At 45.6% G+C, this 19,593-nt stretch overlaps 1 protein-coding gene across 2 annotated transcripts; it reads right to left on the bottom strand.

Moving 5' to 3' along the window:
- Positions 1-581: 581 nt before the first annotated feature.
- LOC110496805 (zinc transporter 8) lies at positions 582-11,270 on the bottom strand. 2 transcript variants are annotated; one of them, XM_036952638.1, is made up of 8 exons: positions 10,965-11,270; positions 7,778-7,944; positions 7,282-7,428; positions 5,985-6,138; positions 4,813-5,164; positions 2,048-2,153; positions 1,669-1,803; positions 582-1,412 (listed from the first exon to the last, which is right to left on the bottom strand). In XM_036952638.1, exons 1-8 carry the CDS (start codon positions 11,036-11,038, stop codon positions 1,267-1,269), a joined length of 1,281 nt encoding a protein of 426 aa, XP_036808533.1. In that variant the 5' UTR covers positions 11,039-11,270; the 3' UTR covers positions 582-1,266. The 2 variants fall into 2 exon arrangements, with proteins under 2 accessions (XP_036808533.1, XP_036808534.1); XM_036952639.1 differs by lacking the exon at positions 10,965-11,270 and adding an exon at positions 10,349-10,497.
- Between the last annotated feature and the right edge of the window lie 8,323 nt (positions 11,271-19,593).

Here is a 19,593-nt window from a genome sequence, read left to right as displayed (position 1 = left end):
TTGTTTATCCCACGTGTAACTCTTTGTTGTTGTTTTTTGTCGCACTGCTTTGCTTTATCTTGGCCAGGTCGCAGTTGTGAATGAGAACTTGTTCTCAACTGGCCTACCTGGTTAAATAAAGGTGAAATTTAAAAAATATTTTTAAAAAAATCTTTAAAAAATAGCTGACTCATTGATCCTGCTTTGTAGTATACCCCTCTGGTCCAATATCCATGATAGATCCGCCAAAAGCAGTGCTTGAAGTGGGCTGAAATAGGTGCCGGTACACATCCAGGGGGGCTGCACTGCATATCTTTTGCTGTAACACATGGACAATAAAGTTGTATCCTATTTTGGGTGCTGTTTATATTAAGGTGCAGGAACACCACAATATTTTCCGTGGTGGAAAAAGTACCCAATTTTCATACTTGAGTAAAAGTAAAGATACCTTCAAACAAAATGACTCAAGTAAAAGTAAAAGTCACCCAGTAAAATACTACTTGAGTAAAAGTCTAAAAGTATTTGGTTTTAAATATACTTATGTATCAAAAGTAAAAGCATAAATCATTTAAAATGTCTTATTTTAAGCAAACCAGACAATACGATTTTCTTGGTTTTTTAATTGACAGATGGCCAGGGTCACAGTTCAACACTTAGAAATAAGTTACAAACGAAGCATTTGTGTTTAGTGATTCTGCCAGATCAGAGGCTGTAGAGATGACCAGGGATGTTCTCTCAATAAGTGCATGAATTAGACAATTGTTCTTTCCTGCTAAGCATTCAAAATGTAACAAGAACTTTTGGGTGTCAGGGGATTTATGATAACGCTGCAATGTTTTAACAATCCTCCAGTTGGGTCACAGTGAGCTCCATGTATTGGGACAGTGACACATTTTGTTTCTCCTGCAGCACTTTGGATTTGAAATTATACAACGACTGAGGTACATAAGAAGTACATTATTTTCTTTAGGAATGTGGTGCAGTAAAACTTAAAGTTGTCAAACATATAAATAGTAAAGTAAAGTACAGATAACCCCAAAAAACAACATAAGTACTTAAAAAATATTTTCACTTAAGTACTTTACACCACGGAATATTTTAAGCCAATATTCTCTAAGAGGTGCAGGAACTCAAGCAGTAGAATATGTGAGGTGCTATAACTCAGTTCCAGCATGTTCCTGGCCAAGTCAAGCACTGGCCAAAAGCCTGTCCAGGTTACAACTAAATCCTGGTTTGGTAGCTTATTCCTCTGGGCTCCTGGCCTCTCCCATGGGCTTAAACAGACGTCTATATTTTGGGGTCGTCACACAGGCTACACCCAGGCTTCTGGTCGGCCTGTTGTTCCAGCTGTATGGTGACTGAATGGAAGTTGTAGTTGGAGAAGCAAGTTTGGGTCATCTCCCTTAGAACTGGCTGGGCATCCACTAAGTCATCTGTGGAGGGAAAGGGAAATGCAAGTATGATGACACTGACCAAATCACAATTCTGCAAGTCACTATGGTCTGATCAAGTCAAGTCATAGATAGTGGAAACGGCAGTGGTATTTCCACAGAAAGTGTAACACTCTGATATATGGCAAAAAATAATAAATGGTAATGAATACAATAAAGCCATCATCGTCATCATTATTATATATGAGAGATGTAACATAACAGTAGATTACTGACAGCCTGGTCCAGCTACACTCACCTATAGCCACGTGTGCTGACAGCACCGTCTGGTTCATAGTCAGGGCCCAGATATGGAGGCTATGGATAGACTTCACCCCCTTCACTGCCAGCAGCCGATCCCTCACCTCACCGTGCTTCACTCCAGCTGGGGTGCCTGGGAAGAGATCGAGAGGGAGGGAAAGATATGGATTTCATTACACGCACACACGCACAGAGGAGGGACTGGTCACAAAAGTTTGACAAATTAGGTCCCTTTTAGACATGTTACAATCATCAACTCTTGCGCAAAAACATATCCTCGTGGCTGTCGTCAATATAAGTCATTCCTAGTGTATAGTAAGACGGCCACTTTGACATAATCCCGAAACAGGGATGTTAGAGGGAATTCCATGTTTTACCTTCCATGAGGACCATCAGGATGTCTCTCAGAATGGTGATGGTGGTTCCCAGGACAAATATGGAAAACAGGAACGTACAGATAGGGTCAGCTATCTTATACTCGGGCTGTGGGAATCAGAGAAAGAGTGATTAAGGACCATAATCATTACATAGTTTAATATTATATATTTTTTTGCCTTTATTTAACTAGGCAAGTCAGTTTAGAACAAATTCTTATTTACAATGACGTCCTACAAGGGTCAAACCCGGACGACGCTGGGCCAATTTACGCCGCCCTATGGGACTCCCAATCACAGCCGTTTGTGATACAGCCTGGATTTGATTTAGGGTGTCTGTAGTGATACCTCTAGCACTGAGATGCAGTGCCTTAGACCGCTGCGCCACTTGGGAGCATTATCTTACATTATCTTTACATCTTTCCCCCCAATATATTTGACTTTAGTCAAGACATACTTGAGGAAATCTATGACATCCCAATCGCACATTGAAACACGTAAAGCTTGTGCTCGTTCCATTTGAGAACATGACGCGGTAGATTTTAATGCCTACGGGGGTGCATGCTCAGCACATGAAGATAGTGAGAGATTATCACACACAGGAAGGAAGAGGGGGAAGAGTCTAAAAGTCACACTGGGTTTACTGTGAAATGAACCTGTAAACTTCTGTGACCGGGTGGTACATTATGTACTGCAGAGATACTTAATTTGTTTGCGCAGGCTAATAAATCGCGAAGTGGATAGTCAACAATTTATAATAAAATGTAGATAACTAGAAATAGTAGTTACAGTATATGGATCTTCCATCAATTACTGATTGATTCATTGTGTTTTGCTGAGAGTTTTCAATAGTATTTATGCTAAATTTATGCAAATTCAAAATGACTTTTAACTGAATCTATGAAATTAGACTAAATACCTAATATTGTCATGACACTATTTGGGACACTACTGTGTTTCATTCTAATGCAGAGTATTCAGCTATCTAAATGATCAGATCAAAATGACATCTTACGAAAGCCAGGGAGAGTGAGTCAACACTAACATCCTTATCTAGCCTGCCCATTTTCCCTCTGCCCTAATCTCCTCACCCCATCGCCCTCTCCACCTCAGTTGACCACTACCTCCCACAAAGTGAAGGCTCCTCAGAGGAAGAAGGGTAGGACCATTCTCCTCAGTGATTTTTATTTTATTTTTTAAACACGTTTAAAAATAAATAATAAATAAATAAATAATTGATTAAAACACACTGCTTTGCAATGAACGACTATGGTAGCCTCAACAGCACTCTGTAGGGTAGCACCATGTTGTAGCCGGAGGACAGCTAGTTTCCGTCCTCCTCTGGGTACACTGACTCCAATACAAAACCTAGAATGCTCATGGTTCTCACCGCCCACCATAGACTTACACAGTCATTCTGACAACTTCCAGAAGACATCCTCCAACCTATCAGAGCTCTTGCAGCCTGTTGTCCACCCAATCAAAGGATCAGATACATTAATTTTGTTACAGCAAGCTAGCATTACATAACATATTTTGAGCAACAGTTTTGAACAAATGTATTTATCTGTAAGAGAGAGAGAGAGATTTTGTGTTATTTTTTTGTTGCTTTTATTAATTTATTGCCACAGTGGCCACCGGTGTAACTGCTAAATTGCTTGCTGACTGTACTAGCTACCATGATTGGAGCGGGTTTACTAACGCGTTAGTTCTAGTAGCTATGTTGACTATGACGTTAGCTAATATGGTGACAATGATGTAAGCTGTGGGTAGCGGTTAATGGTTATTATATGAAGGTTTGGCTTGGAAAGGTTTTTTTGCCTGGTCACAGACAGCTGTTGTGCTGTCCACAAGCCAAGAAAGGAGAAAGGAGGAGAGTGCGTAGTGATAACACGCTAGATCAGCTAGATGCAGGCAAGAGTGTGCAAGACGGTAATGAATGTGTCACTGTATGTCACCTTGATTACACAAATCTGTCTCTTGACCTGTGAACCTAAGTTGTAAATGTTTATTCATAAGCTAGGTTGTAGCAACCTTATGATGGGTATAGGGAAAATTTGAGTATCATGTAGTAGCCTAAACCTAGCAATGTTACATTGAACTGGGTGAATGGAATATAAATGACAGTCATCCAATATGCTTTAATAGAAATAATAATAAAAAATGATCATCCTCCCTCATTTTAAATGTCACTGAACGCCCCTGCTCCCACATGACCCCAGTTAACCACTTTCTCCCCATCACCCAGTTGACCACTACCTCTCACATGACCCCAGTTGACCACTACCTCCCACATAACCCCAGTTGACCACTATCTCCACCATCACCCCGGTTGACCAATGCCTAACACATGACCCCAGTTAACCACTTTCTCCCCATCACCCCAGTTGACCACTACCTCCCACATGAAACCAATTAACCACTACCCCACCATCACCCCAGTTGACCACTATCTCCCCCATCACCCCCGTTGACCACTACCTCCCACATCACCCCAGTTGATCACTACCCCTCCCATCACCAATGTTGACCCCTATCTCCCCATCACCCCAGCTGACCACTACCCCTCCCATCACCCCAGTTGACCACTACCCCTCCCATCCCCCCAGTTGACCACTATCTCCCACATCACCCCAGTTGACCACTACCCCTCACATCACCCCAGTTGATCACTATCTCCCACATCACCCCAGTTGACCACTATCTCCACCATCACTCCAGTTGACCACTACCTCCCATATCACCCCAGTTGTTCTCTCACCACTGACCTTGAAGAAGATGATGATGGCGCTGACCAGCACGCTGATGCTCTGGAGCAGGTCTCCCACCACGTGCACGAAGGCAGCACGCACGCTGGCGTTGGCCTGAGGTCGTGACTCCGACAACTCATACTGCTGAACGTCCACCCCACCATGCTGCTCCAAATCGCCGTTTCCATGGGAATGGTTTTCCTGGTTACCGTTACCGTGTGAGTGGTTACTTTTGTCGCTGTGCCCGTGCCTATCACTCACCACGTGGCTGTGACCGTGGTTGCCCTTGTCATTGTTGCCGTGGCTGTGCCCGCTACTGAGGCCCCCGTGGCTGTGCCCATGCCCGGACTGGTGCAAGGTGAAAGCCATACTGCCCACAGGACGTTCAGAAAGACATAACATATTAAAAGCCTTGTTATTAGGCATTATAAATGTTCATATATGCTTACAACACGTTATAAAGCATTATACCTGGATGCATTACTGCAACATTGACTCTTCATACTGTGGAAGATTTCTGTAGGCTGTTTACATGACAATACTTGTATATCCTTGCTACTGTCACATCTACTTGCTACTGTCACATCTACTTGCTACTGTTGGGTAACACTTTATTTGGATAGTCTGTAGAGCATCTATAGATGGACTATCTAGACTACCAGTAATATTTCAACTAATTACTATATCTATTAACCCTAAACGTAGCTCTAACCCTAACCTTAACACTAACCTTAACACTTATCCTAACCCTTTCCCAAACCTTAACCCTTACCCTAACCATTATTCTAAACCTAACCCTAACCCTAATAGTAACCTTAGCAAGCAGTTGCTTATTAACAGATAGTTTGTTGACAGTATGAAAATACAGACTATCCAAATAAAGTGTGACATATTGTGGTTTGATTTTCTCTTGTGAGTCACTAATATCTAGTCCTAAGCGGGAACCGTTAACACCCCGAAAATACTATTTACTAGGAATAAAACCCACGGCAATCCACGTCAGTTTCTTAGCTTGTCTGTCATCAGTAGTCGTCAATTGTAAACACTATATTAGTCATGGTAACAGCAGACCACGTCAATTCCAGAAGATGAATTAGAAGTCAATTCATGAATGGAATTGAATGTCTCCACGAACATTTCAGTTCATGAATGGTGAAGAAATGGGCTGCGTTTTGGGTCGGTGGACTCACATGATGTTTGCAAGCACAGCGCAGCCTGAGGTAATGAGCATGATGGTCCCCTCGATCTCGTAATTATCTCTGATGAGCCGCTGCACGGCCAGGTAGACCAACACACCTGTCACAAGCCAGATGGTCACCACCGAGAGCAGAGCGCCCAGGATCTCTAGAGGATAGAGGGAGAGGACACACACACACAGGAGAGGAGAAAAAGAGAACACATCATGTTTAAATCAAGGGAAAGGCAGAGATAGAAATTATAGAAATGTCATGGACAGATATATTACAGTAAAGAGATGCAGGAAAACCCATTTGATCTTGCCAGCAGTCCCCGGCACAAGACGTACCACATAGTGAGAGCCAAGAGGAAAGGTCTCCAATAAGAGACACATTTGACAAAACTCCCGTTGAAAAGTGAACCATGGTACCTGAAAGGGAATCACTTTTTCACATTTTTACCCCTTTTTCTCCCCAATTTCGTAGTATCCAATTGTTGTAGTAGCTACTATCTTGTCTCATCGCTACAACTCCCGTACGGGCTCGGGAGAGACGAAGGTTGAAAGTCATGCGTCCTCCGATACACAAGCTACTTCTTCTTTAACACAGCGCACATCCAACCCGGAAGCCAGCCGCACCAATGCGCCGGAGGAAACACCGTGCACCTGGCCACCTTGGCTAGCGTACACTGCGCCCAGCCCGCCACAGGAGTCGCTGGTGCGCGATGAGACAAGGACACCCCTACCGACCAAGCCCTCCCTAACCCGGGCGACGCTAGGCCAATTGTGCGTCGCCCCACGGACCTCCCGGTCGCGGCCGGTTACGACAGAGCCTGGGCGCGAACCCAGGATTCTGATGGCACAGCACCCTTAACCACTGCGCCACCCAGGAGGCCACCCATGTGATTTTTTTAAAGTATGATTTGTCAGGTTCCTATTGTAAAAGACCAAGATACACAATCACAACGCTAAAACAACCATTAGGTATGCTCTTCTATAGACATACTAAATCCCTCCACTTCAACGTATTTGTCCCAGAAAGCATGTGAGAGTATAAAGCACACGCATTGAGTATACTATCGACGGCTTATAGTAGCTTTCAACATTCGCTGGCTCATGATATTGGGATACATCAAGTATTGATTATTGATGAAGATGGTAGTGATGATGAGGATGAGCATATTATGATGATAATGATGATCATGATGAAGATGAAGGTGATGATGATGTTGATGAATAATGACAATAATGATGACGATAAAGACAAATAATGACAATGATGACAACAATGATGATGAGGATGATGATCTCACCTGCACGATGCCAGCCGTAGCTGAGTGTGCGTGTGGCGGGTCTGGACGAGAGCCACAGAGACACCAGGCTGATGATGAAACTGGCAAAGTCTACCAGCAGGTGGGCGGCGTCTGTCATCACCGCCAGACTCCCCGCAAAGTAACCACCTACAGACAGATAGAGGAGTGAGAGAGAGAGAGAGAGAGAGAGAGAGAGAGAGAGAGAGAAGTAACTGAGTGAGTGAGTGAGTGAGTGAGTGAGTGAGTGAGTGAGTGAGTGAGTGAGTGAGTGAGTGAGTGAGTGAGTGAGTGAGTGAGTGAGTGAGAGTGAGTGAGTGAGTGAAAGTGAGTGAGTGAGAGTGAGTGAGTGAGTGAGTGAGTGAGTGAGTGAGTGAGTGAGTGAGTGAGTGAATGAATGAGTGAGTGAGTGACTGACTGACTGACTGACTGACAAATAGAGTCCCTGACTAACTAATCGACAGGCTAACCATTAGTCATGTGTCATTTTACCCCTCACCCAGGATCTCTCCGATCATGAAGACCAAGCAAACAGCCGAGACCACATAGAGCCTCTTCCTGGCCAACTGCTTCTCCCGCTCCCTGTCCTCCGTAGCCTGGCTGTTGTCATGGCAATGATTGATGTTTCTGTCCTTCTCCATCTGCATTATCTCATCTGTGGACACACTGTAGGGGGGGGGGGGGGGCAGGAAGGGAAGACAACAGACATATGGATTATCCAAAAAGGAGGAGAAGAGGGGGGTGAAAAGGAGACTGAAAGGGAAGACAAGATAGATGAACATCATGAACTTTGTCCAAGAAGGAGGAGGAGGAGGGGGGACAGTAGGCAGAGAAAAGACTGAGGCAGAGCCTGTAAGAATGGCTGTCCCTCTCAAGTTGTGCCCAGAAAGACCAGACAAGCGAGATGGATGTCATGAAAATCAACCAAGAATTAGGAGGAGGGGGAGGGGGAGGGGGAGGAGGGGGGAATGGAAAGAAGAGAGAAAGACAGGCTGAGCAGAGTTTGTAAGAAAGGATGGTCCTCTCGAGTTGTGCACAGGTGTACATGTGGCTAAGAGAAAATGTTGCTGTTTTAAAGCTAATTTCCTGCAATTCTACACGTTGCCATGAGGCAGAGAGAAAGAAAATGTCACTGCGGGTGTTTTTTTCTCAAAATGTAAATTCTACATCTGTGATGTTAATTACATTGTCTGTGATGTTAATTACATTGTATGCATTAAGCATGACATACATCTTTTTTAGTAATATGTTTATATTTGTCTGTCGCATTTAAGTGAGTGAGGCTCATTAAAACTGTAACAATGTTGTATGTTGTGGCTACAAGTTGTAGTATGCCCAGTGTCTGTCGCATTTAAGTGAGTGAGGGTCCTTAAAACTGTAACAATGTTGTATGTTGTGGCTACAAGTTGTAGTATGCCCAGTGTCTGTCGCATTTAAGTGAGTGAGGGTCATTAAAACTGTAACAATGTTGTATGTTGTGGCTACAAGTTGTAGTATGCCCAGTGTCTGTCGCATTTAAGTGAGTGAGGGTCATTAAAACTGTAACAATTTTGTATGTTGTGGCTACAAGTTGTAGTATGCCCAGTGTGTTTTTACTGTGTGTTTTTACTGTGTCTTGTCAACAGTGTGTTCTTTCCAACACCCCAGGGAGAATACTGCTGTACCATATACAGTCACCAGCATATACAGAGCACCTCCATTTCAGAGCCTGTTTGGTACATGAAAGGAAACCTATCAGGAAAACCAGGTTGGTATGGGGCCTTATTAGCTCCAATGTTGATAATTTACATTATTTGGGTTATATCCATAGCTAGGGGCCTTATGAGAGTCATACATTGGTACACTGGGGCCATGCCTTGAACACTGAACCAGTTCCATCTGTTAGGCTAACTGACGTGTCTCTGTTTGTTCAACCTTGTAGCTCCAGAGCTATCCTTCCTTTAAATCCCCAACTAGGGACCAGATAATGGATGTGATGAGAGAGCAGTGTTGGGGAGTAGTGAGTAGTTTAATTAGTAATTAAATACATTTTGTAGCTTGGTGGTAGTTAATGACTTTTTTTAGTAGTGTAGTGGTGTAGCTAACTACTGGAACTACACACTAAAATATGGTTGAAGTAGGAAATGTCTTTCTTTCCTAATTCTCACTTGAAACATAGTTTGTGTGTTCAATAGGACAATTTACACATTCTGTTAACATCTGACTCCAGAGAAATCTGTTCTTGCAATTTGTAGTCTAGGACATTTCATATTTAGATATAATAATTTATCGTAAAGTAGTTTGGATGTAGTGAACTCGCTTTTCAAAGTAATGTTAGTTAAAGTGGCGATCAGCAGTAGAAACAATAACAAAGCATACTGTTTCAGTAAAAAGCTGAGCTATGGATGCAGGGAATGATATCAACATTATAGTTTTAACCATGTTTTGGGGCTATATAGTGTTTGTTTATATTTACTTTGTTTACTAAAATTGGAGTAAAACAAGCTTATATTTGGGGTTCTGATGGGGTATGACAGTTAAACTGAGCTCATTAGGTATTTATAAGTTATATTCTTCAATAATCAATATATCATTCATTTATAAATCCAAACATGGATGTAACAACTGCCGATTGCCCCTTTAAGTAAACTATATTTTCTTAAGCGAGGCTTCGGTGTAGCTTAACTTCTGCCAGTGTTAAGTAATTGGTCAACTATATTTTCAGAGTAGCTTTCCCAACACTGTGGGAGAGCGTTAATACCACATTTGGTGAGAATGCTATGAAATAAGGAAAGACACCGCGCACTTTAGCATGACAATTGGGTCTAAGCTACGTTTAACATCGGAGGCAGAAGGACGGTGAACTGACAGTACGTTATTACCACGATAGCAGAGCACTGGTGGGGTGAGACACTTCTGAATTTTCTCAGCTGAGCTCCTAACATCTTTACTGTGGGGCAATTGCAAACCCAGAATTAGAACCCGTGCGCAAATCTTTTTTCTCTCGCATGACTGGAGTATTAGGCTGTCTAAGATTTTCAAAAAAGTTTTTTAAATTCTATACATGAAAATACCAATTCAAATAACTCACCATGGGTGCTCAACACCCTCCTCGTACATCAATTACATCTTCCAAAGTTTATTTTACAACATCACAAGCGGTCTCGAACCTCCAAGTTTGCGCAACACTACAGCCAGCCAGAACCAGACCCGTGTGTACAATATTGTAGGCTATAACCCACGCAGCCTTGCAGGAGGCGAGGCTGAGCTTGAGGACAGAGAACGCCTAATAAGGTGATCTCAAGGCTGTCTGCTGTATAGAAAACATTATAAAACAAACTGTCACATTAAACAGACTAAAATAAATGTGAAATAAATGTGACTGCAGCGTATGAAATGTGAGAACTAGGCCCAATCACTCATTAGCATAATTCAACAATAATATCGTTCTAATCATGTGCATACGCTTCAAGTGAAAAAAATATAAACTAATTGTTGCTGTGGAAATGGAGGAACAAATTCAAATAAATAACCCCTACTTATCAAATTATAGGCTAAAGTTTACATTTCCATTTTGGTTATTTATCAGACGCCCTTATCCAGTCATATTTCGATGTCATTTTGTTTTCAGATATCATAAATGTTAATTACATAATTGAAAACAACAGACTGACACTTGCAGACAATAAATAAACGGGCTACTTTACCTTTCCATGGTGATGCTATACATGGTGCCTTTCTCGGTGACCAGTTGAGTTTTCTCTGGATCCTTTCTGAACATGATTGAGCGCTTCAGGGACGACAACAAACAATATACAACTGGTTACAGTAAACAATGTAAAACTTGTTAAACTATTAACACCCAGCCAATATATTTAGATGGAGAAATAAAAACAGACAAAATAAAAATGTAATTTTCTTTTTTTAAATTGACTAATGTAAAACAAATAGGCACATTTCTAGTGTTATCATCATCTAGATCTCCTCATAAAAGAGAACAAGTTCCATGCATCTTCAAATATTGTTTGAGTGACAATGCAAGCAGTGTTAGTATTTGAAGCCTTGTGACGACCAAGCACCGTGTGCAAATGTAGCCTCTTGCAGCAACATCTTTAGGCAAAAGTTTCTCATTCGGAGAGAGGGTAGGAATTTGAATAAGATATATTATGTTTCGAAAAGGTAAGATTCAGTAAAATAGGCAGTGGTGGAAAAAAATACTAAATTGTCATACTTGAGTAAAAGTAAAGATACCTTAATTGAAAATGACTATCATGTTTCAAGGTAAGACCCAGATACAGACAGAGTCGAATTAACAACAGTTTATTAATCCGACAGGGGCAGGCAAAATGACAGGTCAAGGGCAGGCAGGGGTCAGTAATCCAGATAGGTGGGGCAAAGGTACAGGATGGCAGGCAGGCTCAGGGTAGGCAGAGGTCAGTACTCCAGATAGGTGGGGCAAAGGTACAGGACGGCAGGCAGGCTCAGGGTAGGCAGAGGTCAGTTCTCCAGATAGGTGGGGCAAAGGTACAGGACAGCAGGCAGGCAGGCAGGGGAGACAGAAAAGGTCAAAACCGGGAAAACTAGAAAACAGGAACAATTGTGAGACAGGAACAGAAGGAAAAATGCTGGTCAGCTTGACGAAACAAAACGAACTGGCAACAGACAAACAGAGAACACAGGTATAAATACACAGGGGATAATGGGGAAGATGGGTGACACCTGGAGGGGGGTGGAGACAATCACAAAGACAGGTGAAACAGATCAGGGTGTGACAGTACCCCCCCCCCCCCCCCCCCCCCCCCACACACACACACACACACTCTAGGGGCGCCACCTGGTGTACTACCTGGGCGCATACCCGGTTGACCGGGGTGTCGGCGTTGGAATTCCGTAATGTGGCCTGTGTCCAGGATGTCCCTGGCAGGGACCCAGCACCTCTCCTTCGGGCCATAACCCTCCCAGTCAACCAGGTACTGGAAACCCCTTGCCCTGAGGTCGAACCTTCATGAGACGCCTCACCGTGTATGCCGGTTGGCCATCGATGAGACGGGTAGAGGGGTAGGCCTGGAAACAGGAGACAAAGGGCTGTAACATGGGTTTAATTAAAACCTCTTAATTAAGGATCAGGCCCCTTTTCTAAAATGTTTGCCTAAAATTACATACCCAAATCTAACTGCCTGTAGCTCAGGCCCTGAAGCAAGGATATACATATTATTATTTATTTTTTAAATTTTATTTAACCAGGTAGGCCAGTTGTGAACAAGTTCTCATTTACAACTGCGACCTGGCCAAGATAAAGCAAAGCAGTGCGACAAAAACAACAACACACATGGGATAAACAAACGTACAGTCAATAACACAATAGAAAAATCTATATACAGTGTGTGCAAATGTAGTAAGATTAGGGAGGTAAGGCAATAAATAGACCATAGTGGTGAAATAATTACAATTTAGCATTAACACTGGAGTGATAGATGTGCAGATGATGATGTGCAAGTAGAGATACTGGGGTGCAAAAGAGCAAAAATATATAACAATATGGGGATGAGGTAGTTGGGTGGGCTATTTACAGATGGGCTATGTATAGGTGCAGGGATCGGTAAGCTGTTCTGACAGCTGATGCTTAAATTTAGTGAGGGAGATATACTGTAAGTCTCCAGCTTCCGTGATTTTTGCAATTCGTTCCAGTCATTGGCAGCAGAGAACTGGAAGGAAAGGCGGCCAAAGGAGGAGTTGGCTTTAGGGATGACCAGTGAAATATACCTGCTGGTGTGCATGCTACAAGTGGGTGTTGCTATGGTGACCAGTGAGCTGAGATGAGGCAGGGCTTTACCTAGCAAAGACTTATAGATGACCTGGAGCCAGTGGGTTTGGCGACGAATATGAAGCGAGGGCCAGCCAACGAGTGCATACAGGTTGCAGTGGTGGGTGGTATATGGGGATTTGGTGACAAAACGGATGGCACTGTGATAGACTACATCTAATTTGCTGAGTAGAGTGTTGGAGACTGTTTTGTAAATGACATCGCCGAATTCAAGGATCGGTAGGATAGTCAGTACAACCTCATGCTAATCGCATTAACCTACGTTAGCTCAACCAACGCGCAGGGGACACACCAATCCTGAAGAAGTTTTAACTCTGGAAACATGAAAGGTGGGGTGTATACGAAGTGTACGGGGCAACAGAAGACAAACAGCAGAGGGGCTAATGACTTTAAAAAGGGGAAACGGGCCGATAAACCGGGGGGAGAGTTTGCAGGATTCCACCCGGAGGGACAGATCCCGGGTGGATAGCCATACCTTCTGCCTGAGACAATACCGGGGAGCCAGGGTTCGCTAGAAGCCTGTGTTTCAGACATAAGGAAGTGGATGGCTGCAAACTTTCTACTTTTAAACTCGGACAAAACAGAGATGCTTGTTCTAGGTCCCAAGAAACAAAGAGATCTTCTGTTGAATCTGACAATTCATCTTAATGGTTGTACAGTCGTCTCAAATAAAACTGTGAAGGACCTTGGCGTTACTCTGGACCCTGATCTCGCTTTTGATGAACATATCAAAACTGTTTCAAGGAGAGCTTTTTTCCATCTACGTAGCATTGCAAAAATCAGAAACTTTCTGTCCAAAAATGATGCAGAAAAATGTATCCATGCTTTTGTTACTTCTATGTTAGACTACTGCAATGTTCTACTTTCCGGCTACCCAGATAAAGCACTAAATAAACTTCAGTTAGTGCTAAATATGGCTGCTAGAATCCTGACTAGAATCAAAACAATTTGATCATATTACTCCAGTGCTAGCCTCCCTACACTGGCTTCCTGTCAAGGCAAGGGCTGATTTCAAGGTTTTACTGCTAACCTACAAAGCATTACATGGGCTTGCTCCTACCCATCTCTCTGATTTGGTCCTGCCGTACATACCTACATGTACGCTACGGTCACAAGACGCAGGCCTCCTAATTGTCCCTAGAATTTCTAAGCAAACAGCTGGAGGCAGGGCTTTCTCCTATAGAGCTCAATTTTTATGGGATGGTCTGCCTACCCATGTGAGAGACGCAAACTCGGCCTCAACCTTTAAGTCTTTACTGAAGACTCATCTCTTCAGTGGGTCATATGATTGAGTGTAGTCTGGCCCAGGAGTGTGAAGGTGAAGGGAAAGGCTCTGGAGCAACGAACAGCCCTTGCTGTCCCTGCCTGGCTGGTTCCCCTCTTTCCACTGGGATTCTCTGCCTCTAACCCTATTACAGGGGCTGAGTGACTGGCTTACTGGTGCTCTTTCATGCCGTCCCTAGGAGGGGTGTGTCACTTGAGTGGGTTGAGTCACTGATGTGATCTTTCTGTCTGGGTTGGCGCTCCCCCTTGGGTTGTGCCGTGGCGGAGATCTTTGTGGGCTATACTCGGCCTTGTCTCAGGATGGTAAGTTGGTGGTTGAAGATATCCCTCTAGTGGTGTGGGGGCTGTGCTTTGGCAAAGAGGGTGGGGTTATATCCTTCCTGTTTGGCCCTGTCCGGGGGTATCATCGGATGGGGCCACAGTGTCTCCTGACCCTCCTGTCTCAGCTTCCAGTATTTATGCTGTGGTAGTTTATGTGTCGGGGGCTAGGGTCAGTTTGTTATATCTGGAGTACTTCTCCTGTCTTATCCGGTGTCCTGTGTGAATTCAAGTATGCTCTCTCTAATTCTTCCTGCTCGGGGAAGAGCGGGGCCTGAAACCCCAGGGAACACTCAAATGGCAATAGGCCCATGGCAGAGCAGGGAAGGGTGTTGCGGGCGTATTCCACCCACACAAGCTGCTGGCTCCAGATGGTGGGGTTGGCGGAGACCAGGCAGGGCAGAGTAGTCTCAAGGTCCTGGTTGGCTCGCTCCGACTGGCCATCGAAACCAGGGGTGGAACCCAGAGGACAGGCTGGCAGAACGCCTTCCACAACCGGGACGAGAACTGAGGGCCCCTGTAGGAGACCATGTCCACAGATAGTCCATGGATCCAGAAGATGTGCTGCACCATGAGCTGTGCCGTCTACTTGGCCGAGGGTAGTTTGGGGAGAGGAATGAAGTGGGTGGCTTTGGAAAACCGGTCGACCACAGTCAGGATGGCAGAGTTGCCCTCGGATGGGGGGAGACCCGTGATGAAATCCAGGGATATGTGGGTCCAGGGACGATGAGGGACAGGCAGCGGTTGCAGAAGACCAGCCAGAACTTGCCAATGAGTCTTGTTCTGAGCACAGACCGTGCAGGCGGTGACAAACACGGTGACATCTGGAACCATAGTAGGCCTCCAAAAGCGTTGGGTGCACGGCAAGCCTGGAGGAATGGTCCCACTCCAGGACCGCGGAGAGGACAGCATTAGGCATAAACATACGGTTACCTGGGCCCCCCACCCAGGGTTCGGCTGGGACCACTGCACCTCCCGGACCTGGTTCCCTATACCCCAGCTCGTGCCTGGTGAGTGCCGTCACCAGGCACGAGGTGGGAAGGACTGTCTCGGACTCTGGGGTGGTAACCGTGGGGCTATATCGGTGAGACAGGGCATCCAAGTTGACATTCTTGGACCCCGGCCGGTAAGAGAGGGAAAAGTTGAACCCGGTAAACAGCAGAGCCCACCTCGCTTGCCTGGAGTTGCGGCGCATGGCAGTGCGAAGATGCTCCAGGTTTTTGTGGTCGGTCCACACAATGAACAGATGTTCTGCCCCTTCCAGCCAGTGCCTCCATTCCTCCAATGCCATCTTCACCATGGCATTGAGGTGGTGGGAGAAGAAGGCACAGGGATGCAGCTTAAGGTCCAGGGTAGAATGTTCTACCCTGGACCTTAAGCTGCATCCCAGGGCAGCCCCCACTCCAAAATCTGAAGCATCTGCCTCCATCACAAACTGACAGGAAGGGTCAGGATGAACCAAGAAAGTAGCAGTGGTGAAGCGGTGTTTCAGGTCCTGGAACGCCTGGTCAGCGGCAGAGGACCACATGAACGGAACCTTGGTCGAGGTGAGTGTAGACATGGGGGAAGCCAGGGTGCTGTAACCCTGGATAAAGCTGCGATAAAAGTTGGTGAACCCCAGGAAACGTTGCAGCTGCACCCTGGACAAAGGCTGAGGCCAATCCACCACCGCTCTCACCTTCCCGGGATCCATCTGGACACTCCCAGCAGAGATGATATAACCCAGAAAGGGGATGGTGGAGCGATGGAACTCGTACTTCTCCGCCTTCACAAACAGCTGATTCTCCAGAAGGCGTTGAAGAACCTGCCAGGACGTGGAGCACGTGTTCTTGGGGGGAGAATGTCATCAATGTAGACAAAGATGAACCAGTTCAACGTGTCGTGGAGAGCATAATTTACCAGAGCCTGGAACACAGCAGGGGCGTTGGTGAGGCCAAAATGCATGACCAGATACTCGTGGTGGACGCTGGCCATGTTGAAGGTGGTCTTCCACTCGTCCCCCTCTTGTATCCGCACCAGGTGGTAGGCGTCCCCACAATCATGTCCACATCACCAAGGCATTATCTTGGTCCACACACACCAACAGAGTCATGAAGAAGGCAGCACAACATCTATTCCCCCTCAGGAGGTTGAAAAGATTTGGCATGGGCCCTCAGATCCTCAAAAACTTCATCAGCTGCACTATTGATGGCAACTGCTTGGAATCCGCCCGCAAAGTGCTACATAGGGTAGAGCGTACGTCCCAGTACATCACTGGGACCAAGTTCCCTGCCATCCAGGACCTCTATTACCAGGCAGTGTCAGAGGAAGGCCCTACTCGAGCCACCAGAGTCATAGACTGTTCTCTGCTACCACATGGCAAGCGGTACCGATGCACCAAGTCTGGAACCAACAGAACCCTGACCGGCTTCTACCCCCAAGCCATATGACTGCTAAATAGTTTGTCTGGGTACCTATTGGTTAACTATTTAACTACAGTGCAACTACAGTGCATTACGACAAAGTATTACGACCCGTTGACTTTTTCCACATTTTGTTACATTTCAGCCTTATTCTAAAATGGATTACGTTTTTTCCTATCTACACACAATACCCCATAATTTTTTATTAAAAACAGAAATACCTTCTTTACATAAAAATTCAGACCCTTTGCTATGAGACTCGAAATTGAGCTCAGGTGCATCCTGTTTCCATTGATCATCTGTCATGAGTTTACTTTCATTAATCTGATGACTGTTATTTATCGAATCAACTAACTATGTTTAATAGTTACCCGATTAAATTTGTCATGTATTGTCATGTTGTGTGTTTCTGTCCTTTCCCTTCACCCTGTCTCCCTCTGCTGGTCGTTGTTAGGTTACCTTTTCTCCCCCTCTTTCCCCCAGCTGTGCCTTGTCTCCTCCTAACTACCCATTCACCCCGTTTCCCACCTGTTCCCTTTTTCCCTCTGATTAGGTCCCTATATCTCTCTCTGTTTTTGTTCCTGTCCTTGTCGGATTCTTGTTTGTTGTGTTTCATGCCTGAGCCAGACTATCGTCATGTTTGCTGTAACCTTGTCCTGTCCTGTCGGAATCTGCCGGTCTATCTGAGCCTACCTATGTTTGGTTATTAAAGAAGCTCTGTTTAAGTTAGTTCGCTTTTGGGTCCTCATTCACTCACCGTAACAGAAGAATCCGACCCAGAATGGACCCAGCGACTTCGGATCCTCTCCACTCAGCCGTCGAGATCCAGGGAGCGATGCTAGGCAGACACGAGCAGGAATTGTCTGCTGCTCGACATGCCGTTGAGACCCTGGCCACCCAAGTCTCCAACCTCACAGAACAGGTTCACCATCTCCGCCTCGATCCACCGGCCACTTCCAGGGCTTTCGAATCTCCGGAGCCCAGAATCAATAACCCGCCGTGTTACTCTGGGGAGCCCACTGAATGCCGCTCGTTCCTCACCCAGTGTGATATTGTGTTTTCTCTCCAGCCCAACACTTACGCCAGGAGCACTGCTCGTGTCGCCTACGTCATATCTCTCCTTACTGGACGGGCTCGTGAGTGGGGCACGGCAATCTGGGAGGCAAGGGCTGAGTGTACTAACCAGTATCAGGACTTTAAGGAGGAGATGATACGGGTTTTTGATCGATCTGTTTTTGGGGAGGAGGCTTCCAGGGCCCTGTCTTCCCTATGTCAAGGCAATCGATCCATAACAGACTACTCTATTGAGTTTCGCACTCTTGCTGCCTCCAGTGGCTGGAACGAGCCGGCTTTGCTCGCTCGTCTTCTGGAGGGTCTCCGCGCAGAGGTAAAGGATGAGATTCTCTCCCGGGAGGTTCCTTCCAGCGTGGATTCCTTGATTGAACTCGCTATTCGCATTGAGCGACGGGTTGATCTTCGTCACCGAGCTCGTGGAAAGGAGCTCGCGTTCTCCGTTGCCCCCCTCTCCGCATCACTACCATCTTCCTCTGCCGGCTCGGGAGCTGAGCCTATGCAGCTGGGAGGTATCCGCATCTCGACTAAGGAGAGGGAACGGAGAATCACCAACCGCCTCTGTCTCTATTGCGGTTCTGCTGGTCATTTTGTCACTTCATGTCCAGTAAAAGCCAGAGCTCATCAGTAAGCGGAGGGCTACTGGTGAGCGCTACTACTCCTGTCTCTCCTTCAAGATCCTGCACTACCTTGTCGGTCCATCTACGCTGGACCGGTTCGTCAGCTTCCTGCAGTGCCTTAATAGACTCTGGGGCGGAGGGCTGTTTTATGGACGAGACCTGGGCTCGGGAACATGACATTCCTCTCAGACAGTTAAGGGAGTCCACGGCCTTGTTCGCCCTGGATGGTAGTCCTCTCCCCAGGATTCAGCGTGAGACGCTACCTTTAACCCTCACTGTTTCTGGTAATCATAGCGAAACCATTTCTTTTTTGATTTTTCGTTCACCTTTTACACCTGTTGTTTTGGGCCATCCCTGGCTAGTTTGTCATAATCCTTCCATTAATTGGTCTAGTAATTCTATCCTCTCCTGGAACGTCTCTTGTCATGTGAAATGTTTAATGTCTGCTATCCCTCCTGTTTCCTCTGTCTCTTCTTCACAGGAGGAGCCTGGTGATTTGACAGGGGTGCCGGAGGAATATCACGATCTGCGCACGGTGTTCAGTCGGTCCAGGGCCACCTCTCTTCCTCCACACCGGTCGTATGATTGTAGTATTGATCTCCTTCCGGGAACCACTCCCCCCCGGGGTAGACTATACTCTCTGTCGGCTCCCGAACGTAAGGCTCTCGAGGATTATTTGTCTGTAGCTCTTGACGCCGGTACCATAGTCCCCTCCTCCTCTCCCGCCGGAGCGGGGTTTTTTTTTTGTCAAGAAGAAGGACGGGTCTCTGCGCCCCTGCATAGATTATCGAGGGCTGAATGACATAACAGTTAAGAA

This window comes from Oncorhynchus mykiss, chromosome 18, assembly GCF_013265735.2.
Source record: "Oncorhynchus mykiss isolate Arlee chromosome 18, USDA_OmykA_1.1, whole genome shotgun sequence".
Classification (NCBI taxonomy): Eukaryota; Metazoa; Chordata; class Actinopteri; order Salmoniformes; family Salmonidae; genus Oncorhynchus; species Oncorhynchus mykiss.
Note: the sequence above shows the minus strand (reverse complement) of the source record. Positions and strands in the feature narration are given on the sequence as shown.